We start from the raw sequence: 18,647 nt of genomic DNA, 5'->3' as shown, positions 1-18,647 counted from the left end.
AATGTGTCTTGTGACATGACATAACCTGAATATCAGTGGTATATGAGATAAAATCCTGTATATATATATATATATATATATAATATATATATAATATATATATATAATATATAATATATATATAATATATATATATATATATATATATATAATATATATATAATATATATATATATATCACTGAAATGGCTGTAGTATTGTATCACTTCAAGATGGTGCCAGCAGTGTCCCTAAAAGTGGCTGACTGACTTCTCTTTAAAGAAGATTCAATTCTGAGGTCTCATCCTACGATCCTTCAAGCTTCTTTAATTGTGATCAAAAGATAATCGGCAGTCATTACAATCGATTAGTAAAACATACAAATAGCATAACTCGTACTGATCCATGCAGAGTCTGGTCAGTATGCATGATATGTTCACCAGTTGCCATGTATCGATATATCTAGAAATGAAATGAGGCATTTGGATGAGGACCACGGCAGCCAGAAGAAATCTTTTTATTATGATTGTTTTTTTTAACTGAATATGAATTCTTTTGGGGGAAATAAAACTCTTGAAACCAGCTCACCCAGATCATATTTAGGAGCCTTAGATTCACATTCACACTTCAACATGTGACTGCAAGTTGGAGGTCACAATGACACGACCATTGACACAGACAACAGCTCAAACAAAAACATAAATCATCAGAAGTGGTGAGCGGTAGCTGGACATTTAAAAGCCATTCAGGCAGTCTTCTCAGGAGACTTGGAAGGCATGATCCAAACATCCTGGAATGTCACTTTAATCAGGGACAGGCTGGTGGCAAGAAGGTCCATCATTTGCCCTCCCCCCCTCAATCACTTATTGTCACTGGCCCAGTCGCTGCTGACATCGAGCATACCGCTTCAAAACTCCCAATAAGTCTTCATAGGCCACATCTCTATGGGACGGAAGCGAGCTGAGGAAGGAAACAAACCAATGAGATGTAAAAATAAAGAATACATACAGATATAATTAGTTTGCCACAAGTATCCACTCCACAGGCACATTTTCCATCCAGGTCAATGTTTCCTGAATGATTATGGATGCTTTTATAAAAAGTTTCTTTTTCATGGTTATTTTCATTAACTGTTCGAAATGAATTCCAGTTTTTCACTTGGCTACCATGACAGTGCTGTGTAAACAAGCACAGCATCCACAACAAAAAGATGTTGGATCCAGATAGAGTCGGCAACATATGAGATTGAGATACTACAACCTTAAAGTAGTGAACCTGATTGGGAAAGTACTGCTTATTTAAGGTTGGAGTTAAGCAAACCAAAGCCCACTGGGCCAATTCTGGACTGAATCCACGAGGGTAAGGAGGGTGCGTTGCAGGTGAGTTGGGACAAGGTGAACTTCAGTGCGGAGCCTCAGTCAACAAGAGGCTGGCAGCAAGCAGCCTGGTGAAAAGTGCAACAACAAACATTTATTTTGATAGTCGACTAGCCACTGATTATTTTATGCCATGAGTCGACTGGTCTTATATGTAAACACTGGTATGCAGCTGCACTAATAGAACCATCATCACCTTCAAATGTAATGTGATGTTCTCATTAAAAATGACGACAATGTTTTGTTCAACTTCAATAAAGTTTTGCAGTTTGACGCAGCACTTTGGGCGAAATAGAACCAGTGACTATGCACCATACTGTCAGCACCATGTCGTGTTATGTCGCTTTTTCTTCAGCAATCATACATACTAATAGGGTAGTTTTGTCTTTTCAATTTAACGTTACAATATAATTTGTCATCAGTATTTCTACTTTGATGCGATCAGTGAACCCTAATGGGGACACGCAAGAGGACGCCGCCGCCAGTGCCAGAGCGGAGGTCCGTCCAATATCCAACTATTTTCACCACTGTGTTTCGCTGAGGCACAAGCGCAGCGGGAGACCTGCATGTGTTGATGTGAACCAAGGCAGACACCTGCATCAGAGAACCTGTGAGGACCACTCCATCTCATAAAATAAACACGGATATAGAGACTCAGATTCGACCAGTGTGTCATTATCAAAGGTTCCCTGTATTAAAACTAAGTTTAAAACTATGATCATGAACAAAAGTCCACCACACTCTCCACAACTGCCACACGCTAGTGTCGGCTGTCAAACGCCGCGGAGCTGGAGAGCGCGGTGCGCCGTCACGGTCTCGTCATGTTCATGTGTGCAAGTCCAATGCAACGAGAGAGCCACGTGTTTATCGACTTTATCGTGAGATGCAGAATTATCAACGTGGAGATTGTGTTTGGCGAGTTAGCAAGTCATTGCCCATCCCTCCTAGGAGCATACAGTTCAGTTAGACAAGAGCAGAGCTAATGGAATCACTCTCATTCACGTTATGTTACCAAGAGTATAGTGCAATGGAGGCTCACCAAATACTTACATGAACTCTGTGAGTCTGATATGCCAAGGGAGGAAACCCAGTGTGCTGTCTACAGGCCCAAATTTCACAACCAGCTCTGGATCTGGTAGATCCTTTGACTCTAGAGGAAGCAGATAGCAGATATACACTTTCAGGACAGGAGTCAATTACTTAGCAACAGATTTTTTGCTGGATTAGGGTTACATGATCTCATAATTTTGAGAAGTACACATTTTCTTAGAAAATTGTTTGTTACACCTGATACAGTGTTTATGGACCAATCGAGAGACACAAAGAAAAGAAGAGTGCAGCAACAGCAAGACAGCATGTACCTCTGAGCAGCACATCCAGCAGTGTCACACTGATGTCTCTAAAGCTCCTCTCCTTGGTCTCCACAGAGCGACATAGTTGCTGCGCTGCCTCCACAATACTCTGCTTCCCATCTTCTGGAGCCAGGACTTTAACTGTGGGTCCGCATGAGAGCACTGACACGCAGTCAAAGACAAGGATTTAGATGCTGCCGTTAAAAGCAAATCTCACGTGTACCACATATGTTTCGAAACAATCAGTTTTCTTCAGCATACAGAATCTGAATCTTGTTCCTTCAAGTTATTTATTGTAGTAGCACTGTCTTTTTCCTAATTCAAGACATTTCCCTGTTTAGTTCTTTAAAAATGTAACAAACTATATCTCACCATGGTGCCGGTTTTTATCTGCGTTGCTGCTAATGAACTCCACTTTATTTTTGGATGCTTCTCCAGGTCCCAGGAGCTCCTGCTGCTGTTGAAGTATCACCTCCAGCAACTGAGCCTTGTTCTTCTGAAAAATGCCTGGAACCAGTCACAGACATAAGTATTGAAGTTAGAACACCCAAAAAAAATCAGCAAACAGGCAACAAAAACTTCTATTTGCAGGGACTTGTTTCTGACCAGATTTTATTAACCTTCAAAAGTTAGTATCTGTCACGTGAATTTGGAGACATAGTACTGTATAGATTTTATATAAATTTGTTCTGTGGTTAATACTAAATGTTGGTTAAAAAAAAGCTTTTATTGTTTGAGTATAATTTTGTTGTTGTTTTTAATGCGCCACGTTCAGCCAACCTTCGCCACTGATCGCACTAGAGGTGAGTTTACTTGCAATTAATAGCAAATAGGCTCACATATTCTAAATGTTATATATCTGTTCTAAATGTAACTCAATGGAAGATGCAAGAGTGGCCAATCATGCTTACATTGTGCTTGTAAGCATGTTGCAGAGCCTCTTCAGTGCCTCTGAGGTTATTCTGCATGAACAATGAATTCATGGCCACTCTTGTGTTGATAAAATCTTCCTTTGAGTTTTATTTACAACAGATACAAAATGTGTGATTAACTAGGTACATATTGTACTTCACCAAATTGAAACAGAAATAATGAGAAAGAAAACTTGAGCAAAAAATATCTACTAGTGTATAAAATTGAAGTAAAAGTATAACACCAAAAGCAGAAAGTTAAGAACATTAACTTTGAACATAAATTCTAATGTTGAATTCTGAAAGTTGAATAATGTAATGTGCTTTATAACCAAAGATGCCTCCAAAAATTTTTCTTCAGGAAAAAAATGAATCTGGACTATGTAATACTGACAACTGCGTGTCTTTATAAAACAATTTATAGTTAATGCACCAAGATCATCTTGCCAAACATAAGGCCATTATAGAACCACATTTCTTGCATGTGAGTCACGGCCGTGTGGTGCTCAACGGAATGGAACAAAATGCATAAATACCATGGTCACATGACAAAGCATGGACTTTTGAATGTGATCACCCAAAATATTGAAGATCATTTCATTAATCATTGAAAATATGCATAAGCGAGGTAAAACCATTAAAAATATAAAGCATAAACAAATCCAGAATATGTATTGTATGTGAAAAGAGTTGGTAAACGTGACACTACCGTAATTATCGTAGATGCTGACATAAGAAATGCCGACTGCAATGCACCAGACAACCAGGTTGGCGATGTCCGTGTAACTGGGCTGCTCTTCAGCTACCAACAGGCCGATGTGAGCCGGCAACTTTTCCAGAGACCTGCCATCAGACAAACATTGGGGCCGTCCGGTCGTGTAACGGTTTCCACGCACTGGGGTGCCGTTAGCTTCCAAAGTCTGTTGATATTTTTTCCCGTAGTCCATGAAGCCCACGAGAGGCAGCGGCAGCAGCAAAGCAGCCGTCACTCGCTCCCTCAGCCGGCCCTTCACGCTTTTGATCCGGCCACGGAGCCAAGACACAACCGCTCTGTTGAGATGGACAACAACCAGCAGGAACTGCCATAACAAATTGGACAACAGCGCCATAAATGCTTGCACATTCAAAATCGAAACAAGAACGTGTCCAATAATCAAATGTTACACAGTGGCTTTTACCACTACGCTACCCACAGTCGCCATCTTGCCCTATTTAGCAACCCCTGACCTGTGAACTCCGGACGTAACACACGTAGATCTATGATTGGCCACGAGGCCTGTGACGTCTCTTAAAGCGACACAAGTGAAGCCAAGTTGTGCGTGTTTGTTGTTGTCGTTGTCGTTGTCTGTCACTGCCTGATGCGGTCCGCCGGAAATTCCGGGACTACAACCAGAAATTGCGCATGTTTTACCAACTGTCGTTTACTGGTAAGCGCATGCGTTGATGGTTATATCGCGCACAGGCGATGCGTTATTTTTTTACTCATTAAAATATTTTTTTTTACTTCTGGAGTCTAGATTAAGAAATTGTATGTTTTATATAATATTCTAGTTTTTTTAATCCAGCAACATAAACGGACTCAAGCGCCGCACTACGGTAGACCTAAACCTCTGTTGTAGGAGTGAACTGTATGTGCGCTGTTCCTGAATGTGTGTGTGCGGCCGCTGCATGTGGGAGGGGTTGCCGGGTGAATGACGTCTGTCTCGGAAGAAGAAGTGAAGTGGTGCTGTCCAGTTCGGAATGTGCAGTTCTGTGCAGCTTGGCTGTGACAAAGTAGTAAACCAAGTAACGCTCTGTCTGAGACTCGTCTCATCCGTGTCCGAGCTCCAGCCGACAACAGGACATCATCACCTTGGAGGTGTCAAAACCTAATCTTGTGGGTGCTGACAGTTTTGGTGCATGTGTTTTAAAATTAAGCAATGTTTGAGACGAATTGTGCGGTCTGAAAATGAGCTTACTATCCCATATATAGATCAACAATTATCCTATATATAAAACACCTGGTTGTGATGCTTTTCTGCAACATGCGTGGAGCATAGAACAGGTTGGAGTTTAGCAAATAATTGAACTTTTTTGACACAATAAAACAAAGTCACCAAAGTAATAACAGATTTTCATTAACAAAGGTCTTAACAACAAAGTTGATCATACAACAGAACAAACCGTAACCAACACACAGTACAGAATCAAAAGTGTCTCTAAGTAAAGGACAGACTTGTACTACAACACAGACACACAGAATGGATCGCAAATTGGGACTTTAATGGCTCTCAACACTTGTGGCTGCTGCAGACTGATGGGTGGAGGTTGTCAGTGGGACCACGGACACCTGGCTGGATGAACCACTCGTAAGTAAAGAACCACACTGGCAAAGCTGTTGACAAACTTCAGAGCCATCAATCAGGCGTCTCTATCCACTGTATCCCAGCATGTCCTGGGAGTCAGGCAGACAAAGTGGGTCAGAAACAACTGGAAACAAGGAAAAACTGCTTAAGAAGAATGTTCCATATCACTAAGCATTTTCAAGCAATATGGGAGAGAAAAGGGATCTCTCTCTAGTGCTGAAAAGTGTGAAACAGTTCATATATGAAAATAATATGAAAACCTTATTATTTCACGAAAACTTAAGGGTCATCATTGTACTATAAATAGATTGGTAGGTGATTCAGGCTACACAGGAGTTTGCAGATATTGCGGTCAGGCTAATACATCAGATAAAGAGAACAACTGCTAAAATGACATTACAAAGCAGCGAAGTTATTTGAAGCTGGAGTCCCACGAACATCAAGATGTAGGAACCTCCAGAAGCTTGCAGTTATGCATAAGCCATCTATTCCACCACTTTTAATAATGCTCACTCGCAAAAACATCTCCAGTGGGGACCAGGAATACATGAGACCTAGTTTTCAAACAGTTTAAAACGACCACTTTCCTCCCATGACCTCAACCCTATTGGGAACCTTTGGAGCATCATCAAGCTATTTTTCCAGAGGAAAACACCACTTAAAATATTGATATCCGATGGTGGCAGTGGAGCTTGCTCACCAGTATTTAAATTTACCATGCAAGGCTCATCTGCAAAGCTAGAGAAGTAATCTCAAGTATGAAAAAAGGTAAGCAGACCTTTAAGCAACATTGAAGTAGTTTTGAAAGCAACATATGTCCGCATCGTTCTGAGAAACTTTTAGAAGCAGTCTGGCTAGTCATTTGTCCCTGTAGAGTTGCCATAAAAAAACATGGCGAATCAAGAGTCGTCACTGCGCCTGCGCGCGCATGCGTCCACAGATCGTGCAGTTTTCACAGCTTGTGTACCGTCAGGATCCAGTAGGAAGAGCGCGGACATGGCGGCGGACGGTCGAGAGAAAGCCCTGCAGGACTACCGTAAAAAATTACTCGAACATAAAGAAGTTGATGGACGACTGAAAGAACGTGAGTGACTGTCAAGTTGTGTCAAATGCGTGTTAAGATATGAAGTATGATCAATGGAACGCAGACATTTTTATATATGGCGTCATGGTTGCTGGCTAGCCTCCTAGCTAGCTTTGTGCTTTGTCATGCAGCCGGTAGCGCCGTTAATTTACATGTATTTTCAATGAGAATTGCTACTCTATGTGATAAATAACAGTTTATCTGGTTTGTGTGTGTGTATATATATACACACATACACACACAGACAGTTATATTAACGTCGATTTTGTGTGACCTGAAAACAGAAGACAACATCCACTACTGCCTTACCCTAACGGCGAATTCCAATCCATATGTGCTCTATAAGGCTTCAAGAGTTGTTCTTTTTTGTTTTACCCTTATAGTACGTGAACAGCTACGTGAACAAACAAAACAGTATGAGAAGTCAGAGAACGATCTGAAGGCCCTTCAAAGTGTTGGACAGGTAAGAATTCTTCACATAGCTCTTGATATTCAATTCTGTTCGTCGAATGTCAGGATTTGACAGTTGACACGAAAGTCGGTTTAATTACAATAGTTACAATAATTGATGTAGCTCCATTGTTCCATGACAGCACTACCGGGCAGCACTTTTGCTATTAATAGTCGATTGTAGTCGACTAAGTATCCGGTAAATTTACAAAGTTAAACACTGTATTCAGACTTTGAATCACAACTTTTGCTGTCTCCCCTCAACTACTGATCAGAAAGCACAGTGTCTCTGAGCCTGGTGGAGCAGCTGTCCCGGTTGTCAACTGCGATCTTGTGTCAGCTCTGTGGTGTGTTTTTGTTTTTCAAATCACATTCTATTACAATGCAATGTCAATTTGAATTTGAATAATCAATAAGACCTATTCAATACAAAAACACCTTCACTGACATTACCTCGACTAAACATTTTCCTGATGCGCATTGCTATAATTGATAGTTTACTTTGTTTTTTGTTTTTAGAGGAGGAAATTACAATCATTCTAATCGCAATAGTAAAATTGCAATATAATGAAATCAGCATTCAGGTACAATAGAAAATGGTCCCAGCTGGACTTGTCAGACAGTCTGCTTCACCTGCCAAAGTCGCCAAATGGTCCGCATATCAGATGCAGGCATACTGGTGGAACTGTGATGAGGAACTTACTTACTTACTTGCAGGTCTGGATGGTTATGACAAAAATTTTGATTTATATCATAATCACCATTATTCAATGATTTAGGGTTTTGCTGTCATTGAACTTCAACGTTATTGAACAATGATCTACAATAAAACAATGCGTAAAATATAAATCATAATTTAACAGTTATATTTAACCTTCATCATGTAGGTTAAACGTTTCTCTCTAGAAATTCCAATCTGCATCGCCTGTGTTTAGAGAACAGTGTAGATCAGGAGTGAAGAAGTCACTGATCTCGCACTGTGCCCTAAAGAGCACCTTCCCATAGGGCTGGGTATCGATTCTAATTTCAAGAATCGATTCGATTCCGATTCTCATGACTTAGAATCGATTATCACGATTCAATTTGATCCGATCCGATCTCGATTCAGGTTAGTATTTAAACCATTTTCTGAGCTGTTGGCATGATCACATGACAAGTTACACAACGTATTAATACTAGTATCATATTGACATTCAACAGAAATATAGAAATATGACATTAAAAATTCACCCAAAAGCTGCTGCTGTTTAATACTAATGCGTTTTTATTTTATTACCAAAATGAAAAAAGATATTCTCAGCCATTGAAAATGTAAACAGAGTGCTGGTTACTGACTTCACAGCAACCTGACGGTCATTGGTCAGTATGTAAACAGTTCTATGTGGTCTGTAGTACGTACGACAAGAGGTCCCACTCCTCATCAATATAGTGAGTTGTCAGATTCGTGTAAGATTGCGAAGATGTCCACGCATCACTTGTAATGCCCCCCTGACTGCTGACTGAAGCTTACTTTTCATGTTTTCTTTGACTGACTGGTGCATGTTTGGGATAACAGACGTTTGCGAGACAACGTAACATAGTGAGGCTCTGTTACTTTCATTAGCCGCCTGAAGCCCTCATTTCCAACGACGAATGACGGGCGCATATCTTTGCAAATGAAGCCCGCAATCGCTTCAGTTATTTTGACAGAGCGTGCAGAATTACCCGGTAGTGGTAAAGTTCGCTCGTGTTTCATTTGTTGTGGCCCGGTGGATGGCTTGGACAGGAGCGCTGGGTGATGTCGCGTCACGTGACTAGTGAGGTGGGTCATATTTCCGCAATACTGCAACACTTCCAGTACCTCCATTAGGCATACGTGCTAATTGCTATGCTTTTGTCGAGCGCGTTTTTGGTTTGGTCGCACCTGAACGTTGCTAGTGTTGCCACTGTGAGGAGGCATGTTGTTTTGACTTTGGTGTCCCAGGTGCGCGCATGCGCACTTCACCCAGAGAATATGTGTTAATACGTAAATTAATTAGTCCGATCTTTGGACCTATGAATCGATTTGATGGAATTGATGTACGAATCGATTCAGAATCGGAAAATCGATTTTTTTAAACACAGCACTACCTTCCCACCCCGCCATTTTCACGGGGACGAGGTGTGGTGCAGTGTTTGGGTGCAATGGGACAGAATGAGATGAGCAAAAACGTTGGCGCTGACATTTGCAAAACGCCTCCAACACTCGATATGCGGGAAACGAAACATAGCACGGCAGCCAATGAAACGTATTTACGCGTGATGTCATGAAGTGTTGTCCCAATTGTAGTCAGAGGGCACTTCATAGTGGAGGGCACTCCAAACCAAGTGCTAGTGTTAGGGTGAGAAATAGCAATCAGTCTGACACTCATCACAGAAAAAAAAAAAAATATATATATATATATATATAATAAAATAATAAATAATGTTGAAATCTTTTCGGCAAGTCCTCCTCCAAAAAACTCACTTGTTATCTGAAATAAAGCTGCAAACATCTTGGAGAAGGTCACTTTGAATGTTTCATGATGTCCACATTTGTCTGCTATCCTTTTGTAGATTGTTGGAGAAGTTCTGAAACAACTGACCGAGGAGAAGTGTAAGTTAATGTGTATATTCCTCCATAGTGCAAAGGAGCACAGTTGTTATCTTAATTTCTTAAATCTTAATGTTATGTTGATAATGCTTTATTTTCCATCTTATTTCAGTTATAGTCAAAGCAACAAATGGCCCAAGATATGTGGTTGGATGCCGGAGACAGGTAGGTAGTTGAGCTATTACTGTGTCTGTCAAAAAGTGCACTGATACCTGTCAAATGAGTGCTACTTAAGAAGTGAAAAAATTTAACAATAAAAAAACTTTAGACAAAAACTTTTTATTTATTTATATCAATCAGAGGACTTATGCCATAGGTTTTGTTTTGTTCTATCTATTCATTCTATCCAGACCTTCAAAATAATTTATCTTATGTTTGTCATTTTGTTTTGCTTGATCAGAAGATTTTTTTTTCAGGTTGAAGACCATATCAGTGTCAGAAATTGCTCATCAAGGAAATGGCTTTTATATGGTAATTTTATGTCTTTTCTTGCAGTTGGACAAGTCTCAGCTAAAACCAGGAACCAGGGTGGCGCTGGACATGACTACACTCACCATTATGCGGTAGGTTGTAACAGTGTACCAAACGGCTGAATATTCTATACATGTTTGTATTTTTTTATTGCAAGGCTTTTAATGTATGCATAAGGTGTAGGGATGGGTGATTACATATCGTACACGATATACCGCCAAACACAATCCCCACAATCACAATTCTGCACCTCACGATAAATTTGATAAACACGTGACACACTCGCTGCATTGGACCTGCACAGGTGAGCATGACGAGACTGTGACGGCGCGCCACACTCTCCACCTCCGTGGCATTTGACAGCTGACACAGGCACATGAGTTGTGGAGAGTGTGGTGAAGCTCGTGATCGTAGTTTTAAACTTGTTTTTAATACAGGGAACCTTTGATAATGACACTGGTCATCTCTTAGATGGAGTGGTCCTCATAGGCTCTCTGACCCTGTCCTCTGCCATAGTTCTTATCAATACATGCAGGTCTAATGCTGCGCTGGTGCCTCGGCAAAACACCGTGGTGAAAATAGTTGGATATTGAACGGACCTCCGCTCCGGTATTGGCGACGCCGTCCTCTTCCGCGTCCCCCATTAGGGTTCACTGATTGAGGACACACGCTCACAGGCAGCGCGAATGCTCCAACCGGGCATCAGTTAGGGACCATCAACAAATTCTAAAGTGGTCTAAGTATTAGTGAAATCTTCAATAAGGCAATAGAAAACCACTTTAGGAGAGATAATTGTGAAAAGGTTTTTCATCACACAAGACAAAGAACTGGCTGACTGTTTATATAATGATTTGGAGAATAGAATGTATGATCATTTATTCACCTTATTTTTAATATTTTTTCAATAGCATCTAGGAAATGTGTCCGTAATACATATACATGGTATTTGGAATAAAATACACTTGGTGTCCATACAGTCTCCATGCGTTTTTTAGTTATGGTAAATTCATTTCAAAGGCTGTATATTAATCAGATTAGTTCTTTTGTATAAAGTGGTTATCACAGTTATACGTATACAGTAAATGTCTAGATTAGATTAATGAATGTATCTCATTAATTCTGCAAGTTATAAAAATGATTGCTTAGTTGAAGTCATTTATCTTTTTTTTGGTCTTTGTTGGACTAAAGTATGTCTTGTCTTGTGCAATTTCTGTTAGGAGGTGCCAGAGCTTGCTTCTCAACTACAATTATTATTTCTCTCTTCACATTTTGGACCGCATTTGTTTGGTTCTGCATTTATTTTTTAGCAAACTTTTTGCCACTTTTTAACCATGGAGCAAACTTTTGATAGTTTACTAGTGTCAAAGTTTTTAAGTGAGACGTCACTTTAGCCATTAGCTCTGTGGTGCAGACATTTTTTTTGCGTTGCGGGTTAGAGATGCATCGGGTTTGAAAACGGTTACTGATTTTACAGGCTTCTTCGCTATGAGTTTCAGTGGGAAGTGGAGCACCAGGCGCAGCTCCACTCCACTCCACTGACAAACAAATCGACGCGTCATCATAGATCTAAAGTGCATAGAAATAATGTTACCTAATCCATGTAATCTCCTCACGTTGGTAGATCGTCAACAAATTCTAATTGTTCATGTCAATGCCATCATATCGCTGATCTTTATCTATGGCCAAATGAGGTAGAACTGTCATTTTTCACGGCACACCTGACGGTCTCTCACCACACACTAGTCTGCCACAGCAGTGCACGCTGGTTGAAAAACAGTGGTGTAGAATGACCTGTGAAGTACAATGCTCTTTATGTTAGGGGTTTACCAATCGATTTATCTGCGCCAAACTGAGCCTTTATGATGTCATCCTGTCCAGCCAGTCATGATGACAAATATAAGCCATTTTTTCTGATTTATTTATTTCAGTAAGATGCCATTTATATTCATACATGAAGAGAAATGTTGTTGCTTTTTAACATTTTACATCAGGATGTAAAAATGACAAAATAAAGCAGGCAGAAAATTGAAATGAAATTGAAAACTGTTGTGATGCTACATCCTGAGTGTGATACTTTTTGAGGAATTGCTCTGTTTCTCTCGTGATGAGCATCAATAAAACTATTATAGATTATGCAAGCCTTTTTAAAGAATTAAGAGGCCTTCCCCATGTGCATCCAATCAATTTCCACATCATTCTGAAGAAAGTACAAGCTTAATTTTCTTGTGACATTGCCTTGAGTTAAACATTGGGAGTTAAATACTTTTTGTACATATATAGGTACCTGCCAAGAGAAGTAGACCCTCTGGTGTACAACATGTCACACGAAGACCCGGGAAGCGTGTCCTACTCTGAGATTGGTGGTCTGTCTGAACAAATCAGAGAGCTGAGAGAGGTAAGAATTAAATGAGGAAATCACATTAGAGAGAGACGGTTAACCCCTGCGGCAGAGAGTGGTTTGTTCTATGATCTAGACATTCATTAACCCTTCTCTTCCACGTAATATATTATCATCAGTATAGATCACTTCATAGTTAGACTAGGGTTGTCAGAATACTGGAATTTCTCTATTGTGACAATCCATTTTTGTTCTAGCTAATTATAAAGGCCACCCCTTTTATCAGTCAGTAATAGTAATAGTTACACTTCATTTACCAAATCCAAAGTGTCGAGTGCTTGTGTTGACAATGTGTATGTGTTCCTTTGTGTTGGCAGGTCATTGAGCTTCCTCTAACCAACCCTGAGCTCTTCCAGAGAGTGGGAATTATCCCACCCAAAGGCTGTCTGCTCTATGGGCCCCCAGGTAAGCAGTGTTTATGTGACCGCAAATGTGGGCCATGACTATTTTTCTACCATATTGGTTTAGATTAGATTATACCACTGCGATATTGCAGGTCTTTATAAAAACACAGCTTGCAATTATTGTTTAATAAAAAAAAGGAGGTCCTCTTCCTTGCTCAGATTGCTTGTGCTCATTCTTGTTGTGAACATAAACTACTCAGTTTCTACATGCCTTCTTGAATCTTTGTAGCTGGGCCCTTAGGAAAGGCAAATTCATGTCCCTCTTGCTTGCAGTACATGTCACACTTCTTCACCTTTTAAGACTATAGTTATCCACGGTTTAAAGGTCTTACTTCGCTGTTTGTCACAGACGTTCTTTGCAGCACTGTGCCTCATCAATCCCTTTAGCCTTTTGTGGCTTAAATGAACAAGCTTTCATAATATTTGTTCTAATTCATCCAACATCAAGGCAAAAGGAATCTGCGAAACAGAGCGTTTCATTTAGGCACTCTATTTGTTATCCTGATCTCCATGAGCTGATGCATTTTATTTTCATTGGTAATTTTTGTGTGATTTTGTTGTCAGTACATTCAACTATGGAAAGAACAAAGTGTTTCATTCAGATCTACAACGTGTTACTTTAGTGGTCCCTTTTTTAGCAGTGTATTTATAGTCACTAGCATTGTCTTTATTATGCGGTTTTCTGTGGTCGTCTGTCACTTTATGTACGGTAGTTCAAGTTCATGCAGTGATGCAGGTTTAACATTAAAAAAGTGTCTGTGTGTGTGTGTGTTTTTTTTTTGCTGCAAAATTATATTTGTCCCTCAACAGGCACAGGGAAAACACTTCTGGCCAGAGCAGTCGCCAGTCAGCTGGACTGCAACTTTCTTAAGGTTGTTCAGAATACATTTGTACCATACCAGTGTATGTCATCGGTTCATTTTCTGAAGTTGCATCTCTGTGCTGTCCATTAGGTTGTCTCCAGCTCCATCGTAGACAAGTACATAGGTGAAAGTGCTCGGCTGATCAGAGAGATGTTCAACTATGCCAGAGACCATCAGCCCTGCATCATTTTCATGGATGAGATTGATGCTATTGGTGGGTATTGAGTCATGCGCAACAGTGAGCTTGATGGTGCCCCTTACCCTTAGTTCTGTGAATATTTTTCTTCTAGGTGGTCGGCGTTTCTCAGAAGGTACATCTGCTGACAGAGAGATCCAGCGAACTTTGATGGAGGTAAATATCTCTACTCTGAAGGGGAAGTTTTTGCTTGGTTCAGGTGATTGTTTAAAAGTGTTTTTCTCAAATTATAATAATAATAATAAGTTGTGACCTAAAGCTAGAGAATTGTTCAAATCGTCCTTGTCATGCATGCGGTCTACTCACCAGCGTCACAATAATGAAGACAGTGATGTGTCAATCCCTGATAGTTTCATCAGTTAACATCGCCACTTCCGGATCAGATGAAAAGCAAGAACATGCCTCCAGGTCGCTCGCCCAGAGTTACATACTCCAAGGGAGCGTTTAACAGAGAGCTGGAGAGTCTGACTCTGGGACTTTGGACTGTTCAAAATGAAACCTGTCATCCCAGGAAATCTGAAAATAATCTACACTACCGGACAAAAACACCACACTTTTTCCAGTTATTTATTGCAATTCAAGTCACTGAAGTCCAATCAGTAGCTTGAAATGATACAAGGCCAGAGGTGACCCATAACTGAAAAACAGAGTACATTTCAGAACAATAACACAAAAGGGTTAACAATTGATAGCTGTCCTGCGGCAACGGAGGGTGACCAAGCCTTAAAAAGCTGGTGCTACAAATTCCTACAGGTGTTCCAAGTTTGCTGGATTACTAACAAGCCCCTCTGTCAGCATAAAAGCAGTGTTTGAACACTATGTGGTACCATACCCTCGTGAGCATCAGTTGAACAGTATTGTACTGCAGAAAGTAGTGTGTTGTTACAGAAAAGGCAATTAACAGTGGAAGAGAGACAGATGATAACAATGAAAAAATGTAGGTCTTTCCTACAGAGAAATTGCAAAGAAAGTCAAGGCGTCAGTGAGTAGAGTTTCCTTCACCATCAAAAGGAAGTCAGAAACTGGCAAACTTTGACAGGAAGAGGTCTGGGAGACCCAAAGCCACAACTGAATCAGAGGACAAGTTTCTGAGAGTCATCAGTTTGTGTGATAGACGGCTCACAGGACAACAGCTTCAAGCACAGCTTAACAGTGGTCGTGGTAAGCAAGTCTCTGTTTCAACTGAAGAGAAGACTGCGGGTTTGAATGGACGAGTTGCAGCAAGAATACCATTGCTGTGCGGCTTCAACTGTCCAACATGGAGGAGGAAGTGTGATGGTCTAGGGTTGTTTTGCTGGATCCAGGGTTGGTGACTTGTTCAGAGTGAGGGGCACTCTGAACCAAAACAGCTACCACAGCATCCTGCAGCACCATGCAATACCCTCTGGCATGCGTCTAGTTGGTCAGGGGTTCATCTTACAGCAAGATAATGACCAGAAACATAAGTCCAAACTATTCCAGAACTATCTTGCGGAAAAAGAACAGACTGGTAAACTTGAAACCATGGCGTGGCCAGCACAGTCTCCAAACTTAAACCCCATTGAGCTGGTTTGGGATGAAATGGACAGAAGAGTGAAAGCAATGCAACCCACAAGTGGCACACATTTATGAGAACGTCTGCAACAGACATGGGAAGAACCTTCTGAAGAATATTGGATTTCTAATGTTCCATCCCAGACATTGGGTCATACTTCCGTATGACCCAATGTCTGGGATGGAAATAAATTCACTCTTCTGATTTGTATGTTATGATGTGACCAGGCAGTGGCAATGAATTACAACTAGTAATGAGTGTTTGTATGTCAGCTCCTCAACCAGATGGACGGCTTTGATACACTGCATAGAGTCAAGATGATAATGGCCACAAACAGACCCGACACTCTAGATCCCGCTCTACTGCGCCCTGGAAGATTGGACCGTAAAATTCGTAAGCTTTCATATTGCTTCTGAGCCACGTCTTTCTAGTCAGTTGACACCAATTTGATGTCTGCTTCGTCTTCACAGACATTGAGCTACCCAATGAACAGGCTCGCCTGGATATCCTGAAGATTCACTCCAGTCCCATCACAAAGCATGGAGAAATAGGTAATCATTCAGAATCGATCACTTTTCATCCAGACATGGGGTCATGAAGCCTCATAATTGAAAATGTATGTCCTTTTTAGATTAAGAATCAACACATTGGGTGTTTTTTTTTTTTTTAAATATAACACTTATTTCCAACCTTGTATTCAAAATCAGCATTGAGTGCAAACAAATCTGTTTGTGGACTTCCCAAAGTGCACAAATATGTTGCTCCTTGAGCATCTCTGGGTTCATACTCCTCTGTGAGAAAGGACACAAAAGTCCACTTACTCAACGTCACTCAACGTCAATGTATTTATGCCATGGGAGTGAGGATGGGTTGGCCATATTTCATGACATGCTGCATGTAACACCGGTAGCGGCGCGTGATGGGTGTCAAGAACTGTGGAAGCAATCTATTCGCTAGCGAGGTGGATCTCGTGGTCAGCCATATTTGTTTACGTCCGCCCCATATAGTGTTTTGGTGACGGTGTCCTGCACTAGAGAGTTATGCTTTTTAGCTCTGGAGAGTCTTGCGACAGGATAAGGTGCAAGCTCCATACCTCTGATGCAGCTGGTGAGGATGTTCTCTATAGAACAAGCACATGATGGAGGTTGGGGCACTGGCTCTTCTCAGCTTGCGGAGAAAGTAAAGGCGCTGGTGGGCTCCCTTGACTAGTGATGAGGTGTTGCTGGTACAGGAGAGATCCTCGGCGATATGCATTCCCAGGTACTGCTCACCCTCTCCCCTGCAGAACCAATGATGCTAAGAGGAGCATGCTGAGCGTGACCTCTCCTGAATTCCAAAAACAATCTCTGGATCAGGCCATTGTTCCGCCCCCAGGCCATAACTCTGCCACCAGCCTATTCACCTATGTAATAATATGTATACAGTGTGTAACAATGATGTAAAATAGAATTGCGGCAGGACAAATTCCAGCACTGCAGTGAAGTGAGCTGCAATCCAAATATGAGCGCTCTGTTTATTGTTCATTAGTATGACAGTAGTAACCACTGCTGTGACCCTCTCCCCAGTGCAATTCTCCACAATTGCCACGTGCCGACTTTTTCATCGACAGTTATCGCCACCAAAGAAGTCAACATACTCCTCCGATTAATAAGGCTTTCAGTTTTGTTAACAGCTCAGACAGCCCATCAATAACAGCTATCTTCCATCCTGCGTTGGCTGATCAAATGGAGATGTTGATCTCAGGAGATGCTGATGACGGCAAGATTCAAAAGTGACACCCACAATGGCAAAGCCACAGGACCACAAAGGCATGCGAATCGGCCTTTCAATTCAGCAGAATTACTGGGGAGAAACAGCCTTTTCATGGAAACCAGTATGATGCCTCAACTGGACTGACTTTTTTATTTTCTCTCTTTAGACTTCGAAGCAATCGTGAAGTTGTCCGATGGTTTCAACGGTGCTGATCTGAGGAATGTTTGCACAGAGGCTGGTACGAACTAGTCCCTTACTGGCTTCCATATTTGCCCTTTTCTTTCCTAACTCGCCTGAACCTGACTGTGTTTCCAGGACTGTTTGCAATCCGTGCAGACCGTGAGTATGTCACTCAGGAGGACTTCATGAAAGCTGTGAGGAAGGTGGCAGACTCCAAGAAACTTGAGTCTAAGTTGGATTACAAACCTGTGTAAAGCATTTATCTATTAAGACGGCTGTGTTATTGGGGCCTGATGTCATGAAGAGGAAATTAATCTTGTTTTTCTCACCATGTTTTTTGCTATTCTTTAAGGATCAAAATGTCCATTAATACAAAGAAATAAAATCTTGACTGGAGGTATCCTTTTCCTTGGTATCTGGTTGAAGATGCTTGTGGTTTCATCACCCCTTTTTCTCCATCTGTCATTTCTGATCTCATACTCAAAACTGCCATTACTCATTACTCCCTTAAACATCTCTCCATTTGCCTCATGTACTCTAGACAAAAAAGAAAAAGCACCATACTGAACACGTCGGTTTTATAATGGTCAGCTTAATGGCCTTGTCATAGTCCGTTTCAACATTGTTCAAACTCTGTTTTGGTGCTTCGATGTCATCCCAAACTGATTACTTACTTACTGTGGCACTGAAAAGACACAGAAGACCCAATCCCAAGGTTTGGAGTCATTCAATAATATCAGG

General features: G+C 41.0%; 2 protein-coding genes across 4 annotated transcripts; one reads left to right on the top strand and one right to left on the bottom strand.

Moving 5' to 3' along the window:
* Positions 1 to 285: 285 nt before the first annotated feature.
* Positions 286 to 4,835, bottom strand: nus1 (NUS1 dehydrodolichyl diphosphate synthase subunit). The gene is made up of 5 exons (XM_053888033.1): positions 4,328 to 4,835; positions 3,080 to 3,214; positions 2,717 to 2,869; positions 2,406 to 2,505; positions 286 to 939 (listed from the first exon to the last, which is right to left on the bottom strand). The coding sequence occupies exons 1-5, from the start codon at positions 4,725 to 4,727 to the stop codon at positions 849 to 851; spliced, it is 879 nt and encodes a 292-aa protein (XP_053744008.1). The 5' UTR covers positions 4,728 to 4,835; the 3' UTR covers positions 286 to 848.
* Positions 4,836 to 4,945: 110 nt separating this feature from the next.
* psmc6 (proteasome 26S subunit, ATPase 6) lies at positions 4,946 to 18,295 on the top strand. 3 transcript variants are annotated; one of them, XM_053887910.1, is made up of 16 exons: positions 5,028 to 5,045; positions 5,911 to 5,966; positions 6,937 to 7,047; positions 7,431 to 7,510; positions 10,072 to 10,111; positions 10,221 to 10,273; positions 10,604 to 10,671; positions 12,860 to 12,974; positions 13,295 to 13,382; positions 14,192 to 14,253; positions 14,335 to 14,458; positions 14,535 to 14,596; positions 16,247 to 16,367; positions 16,445 to 16,525; positions 17,893 to 17,964; positions 18,042 to 18,295. In XM_053887910.1, exons 3-16 carry the CDS (start codon positions 6,960 to 6,962, stop codon positions 18,158 to 18,160), a joined length of 1,173 nt encoding a protein of 390 aa, XP_053743885.1. In that variant the 5' UTR covers positions 5,028 to 5,045; positions 5,911 to 5,966; positions 6,937 to 6,959; the 3' UTR covers positions 18,161 to 18,295. The 3 variants fall into 3 exon arrangements, with proteins under 3 accessions (XP_053743883.1, XP_053743885.1, XP_053743884.1); XM_053887908.1 differs by lacking the exon at positions 5,911 to 5,966 and having other exon boundaries at positions 4,946 to 5,045; XM_053887909.1 differs by lacking the exon at positions 5,028 to 5,045 and having other exon boundaries at positions 5,617 to 5,966.
* The last annotated feature ends 352 nt before the right edge of the window (positions 18,296 to 18,647 follow it).

Source organism: Synchiropus splendidus, chromosome 15, assembly GCF_027744825.2.
Source record: "Synchiropus splendidus isolate RoL2022-P1 chromosome 15, RoL_Sspl_1.0, whole genome shotgun sequence".
Classification (NCBI taxonomy): domain Eukaryota; kingdom Metazoa; phylum Chordata; class Actinopteri; order Syngnathiformes; family Callionymidae; genus Synchiropus; species Synchiropus splendidus.
Note: the sequence above shows the minus strand (reverse complement) of the source record. Positions and strands in the feature narration are given on the sequence as shown.

Bases quoted from the DNA above. Each gene is read 5' to 3' on its own strand.
- psmc6 (XM_053887908.1), top strand. From the start codon at position 5,021: ATGTTTTACCAACTGTCGTTTACTG. The intron at 7,511-10,071 runs GTAAGAATTCTT...ATCCTTTTGTAG, and splicing joins CCCTTCAAAGTGTTGGACAG to ATTGTTGGAGAAGTTCTGAA. The intron at 14,597-16,246 runs GTAAATATCTCT...TTTGTATGTCAG, and splicing joins TCCAGCGAACTTTGATGGAG to CTCCTCAACCAGATGGACGG.
- nus1 (XM_053888033.1), bottom strand. From the start codon at position 4,727: ATGGCGCTGTTGTCCAATTTGTTATGGCAGTTCCTGCTGGTTGTTGTC. The intron at 3,215-4,327 runs GTAGTGTCACGT...GACTGGTTCCAG, and splicing joins CAGCATCTACGATAATTACG to GCATTTTTCAGAAGAACAAG. The intron at 2,506-2,716 runs GTACATGCTGTC...TGCTTCCTCTAG, and splicing joins GCTGGATGTGCTGCTCAGAG to AGTCAAAGGATCTACCAGAT.